The following is a 3,042-nucleotide window of genomic DNA, read 5'->3' as shown; positions in this document are numbered from 1 at the left end:
GATAACTCACGTGGGGGATCACCATAACGACACCACAGGTCAGCGCGCTGCAGAAAAGAGAGGAGGCCAGGACTGTTCTCCTCCCGACCTTGTCCATGGCGATGCACACGAAGGTGTAGGCGGGAATTTCCACTACACCTGTCATTGAGCAAGCAGCCCTCTATAAGGTTAGGCACCCGACTGCATAAGGGGACCCCGCCTTCTAACCCACTACCCAAAAGGCATGAGCAGCCCTCTCCTCACTTCCAGGGCCTTTAGAAACTCTCTAAGGATCCCTGCGAGGCAGCCAGCCCTGCCACTTTTAAACTCACTGCAGTGGAGATGAGCGTTTCCTGTGAAATGCTCTAATGCTCATAATCCTCCTCGCACCTGCAAATGGCACAAAACCAGAGCCCAAATTCCCACCAGGCCCAAACCATCTCAGGAGATAAAAACTTGTTCAAAAATTTCACAGCAGAGAACTATTGAGCAGAAGCACCCATCTGCAACAATACTAGTGGGAAGTGTACTGACGTGAAAAATCCAGAATGGTAGATAATATAAAACCATGTGTGTTTGTCTTTGGAAACATTTTTGTATTTATGAGATTGCCCAGTTTTTTGAGAATTTATGTCTTTGGCAAAAGTAAAAAACTATGTCACGAAGATCTAAACTTCTAGCCTTCCTAAGCTTCCGCAGCCACACTCCACACACCTACCATTGGCCACTCTGTTCTAGGGATACTGCACCATCTCAAATTGTCATAGAGCATGAGTTTGAAGTTAAGACAAGCTCTTTCTATAAACTTGTTAATTTGCTTCAAAAAAAAAAAGAGTAAATCTTTTTTTCTTAAAATGACTTCTCTCATAATTCCTGCTGAGCTATAATAAACAAAAGCAGATGTGTCTGCTGAGGAAATCAGGAAAAAAAAAAAAAACTAGATGTGTCATCAGAGCACCTTAATGAGATGGCACGATGTCTATGTATAAAAATTTAGAAGCAAGATGTTTTGAGGATCATATAAAATACAGGCAGCCTACATAGAAATAACCAGGAGTTAAGACTAGATGGATAAAAAGAGGTTTCTAATATTTCTCTCACATTTTAGTTCAAATTTGGTTTATGCTAGGAGTCACATCTCAAGCTATCTAAAGTGATTTAACCTGCCATTAAAATGAAACAGGTATGACAACAAAAATTATAGTTGCATGTGTTTAAAAGTTATTTTACCAACTAAAATTTATAAATTAAGGACACCTGAAGGTTGAGAGATGCCAGATAGCCCAGGCATATTAAATTTTAAAAGGGAAGCAACTTACAAAGAACAATATATAGTGAGTGATCTCATTTATGTTAAAATATAAAACATTTATATGTACAAATATATGGAAATGCATAGAAACAGATCTGATCAGCACAGGACTTTTGATCTGGTCCATTTTCGACCTGGGCCAGTTCACCCCTCCTTAGGCAACCTAGTGGTTCCCTGCTCCCAGGAGGTCACCATACTGATGCTGAACTTAGTGTGGACACCTGATTAGCATAGCGTATTGCAGCCCAGAACTCCTGGGCTCAAGCAATCCTCCCACCTCAGCCTCCCAAGTAACTGGAACCACAGGCACATGCCACCATGCCTGGCACAAATGCACAGAAATAGATCTGAAAGGGTGCAACCCAAACATTATAGAAGTTACCCCTGGGAAGAGCTCTGGGTTAAGGACTGGTGTGAAAAAGGCAGCAAGGAGAGAAGGCAGAAAGGGAGGAACTAAATTCTTCTGCTGCATTTTTTTCAAATGGAAAATACAAGGAGTTTTCAAAAAGGTAGGATGGCAGGGTACTGTGGCTCATGCCTGTAATCCCAGTACTTTGGGAGGCCAAGGTGGGCGGATCACCTGAGGTCAGGAGTTCGAGACCAGCCTGGTCAACATGGTGAAACCCCGTCTCTACTAAAATACAAAAGTTAGCTGGGCATGGTGGCATATGCCTATAATCCCAGCTATTCAGGAGGCTGAAACAGGAGAATCGCTTGAACCCAGGAGGCGGATATTGCAGTGAGCTGAGATCACACCACTGCACTCCAGCCTGGGCGACAGCGCAAGACTCCATTTCAAAAAAAAAAAAAAAGTTAATGGAAAATGCATATTATGAAAAAACTATGCATGTGTCTTCAGATTTTTTTCTGCACTAAAAGAAATTTGTACTAACTTCTTAGAACATGTCTGAAGAGGAGCTAGTTTGAGGCACTCAGAAGCATAACATATCAGTTTGAAAAGAGGTCCCACTAGAGCAACATGAATTCTGCTAAAATTGAAGCAAGAACAAACATTAAATTTATGGTGAAGCTTGGGTGGAAGAATGGTGAAATCACTGATGCCTTATGAAAAGGACAAGACAATATTGAAGATGAAGACCACAGGGGCAGAGCATCCACACAGAGGAAAAAAATACACCTTGTTTAAGCCCTAATTGACAAGGACTAAGATTAACAGCAGAAGCAATAGCCAATACCATAGATATCTCAATTAGTCTGGCATACAGAATTCTGACTGAAAAATTAAAGTTGAGCAAACTTTCCACTCAATGGGTGCCAAAACAGTTGTTCCCAGATCAATTGCAGAGAAGGGTAGAACTACCCATGGAAATTTTAAACTGCCCGTGGGATCAATATCCTGAAGGATTTCTTTGGAGAATTTTAACACGAGATGAAACACGATTTTACCACTGTGATCCTGAAGACAAAGCCCAACCAAAACAAAGGCTACCAAGAAGGGCTGTGGTCCAGTCAGAGCAAAAGTGGACCAGTTGAGAGCAAAGGTCATGGCAACGTTTGTTGGGGATGCTCAAGGCATTTTGCTTGTTAACTTTCTAGAGGGCCAAAGAATGAAAATATCTGCTTATGATGAGACTGTTTTGAGAGAATTAGCCACAGCTTTTGTAGAAAAATGCCTGGGAAACATCACCAGAGATTCCTTCTCCTCCATGACAACGTGCCCGCTCATTCCTCTCATCAACAAGGGCAATTTTGCAAGAATTTTGATGAGAAATCACTAGGCAGCCACCTTA

At 41.8% G+C, this 3,042-nt stretch overlaps 1 protein-coding gene across 2 annotated transcripts in view; it reads right to left on the bottom strand.

Annotated features, from left to right (window-relative positions):
• Positions 1-3,042, bottom strand: part of SLC22A16 (solute carrier family 22 (organic cation/carnitine transporter), member 16) — a 59,206-nt gene that overhangs the window by 17,852 nt on the left and 38,312 nt on the right. For both annotated transcript variants that reach the window (XM_011970640.1, XM_011970641.1), the window contains one exon: positions 11-138. In XM_011970640.1, coding sequence (XP_011826030.1) covers positions 11-138 — 128 coding nt within the window. The remainder of the gene's footprint in view (positions 1-10; positions 139-3,042) is intronic.

Source organism: Mandrillus leucophaeus, unplaced genomic scaffold, assembly GCF_000951045.1.
Source record: "Mandrillus leucophaeus isolate KB7577 unplaced genomic scaffold, Mleu.le_1.0 Scaffold96, whole genome shotgun sequence".
In the NCBI taxonomy this organism is placed as follows: domain Eukaryota; kingdom Metazoa; phylum Chordata; class Mammalia; order Primates; family Cercopithecidae; genus Mandrillus; species Mandrillus leucophaeus.
This window is presented reverse-complemented; position numbering and strand designations above follow the sequence as displayed.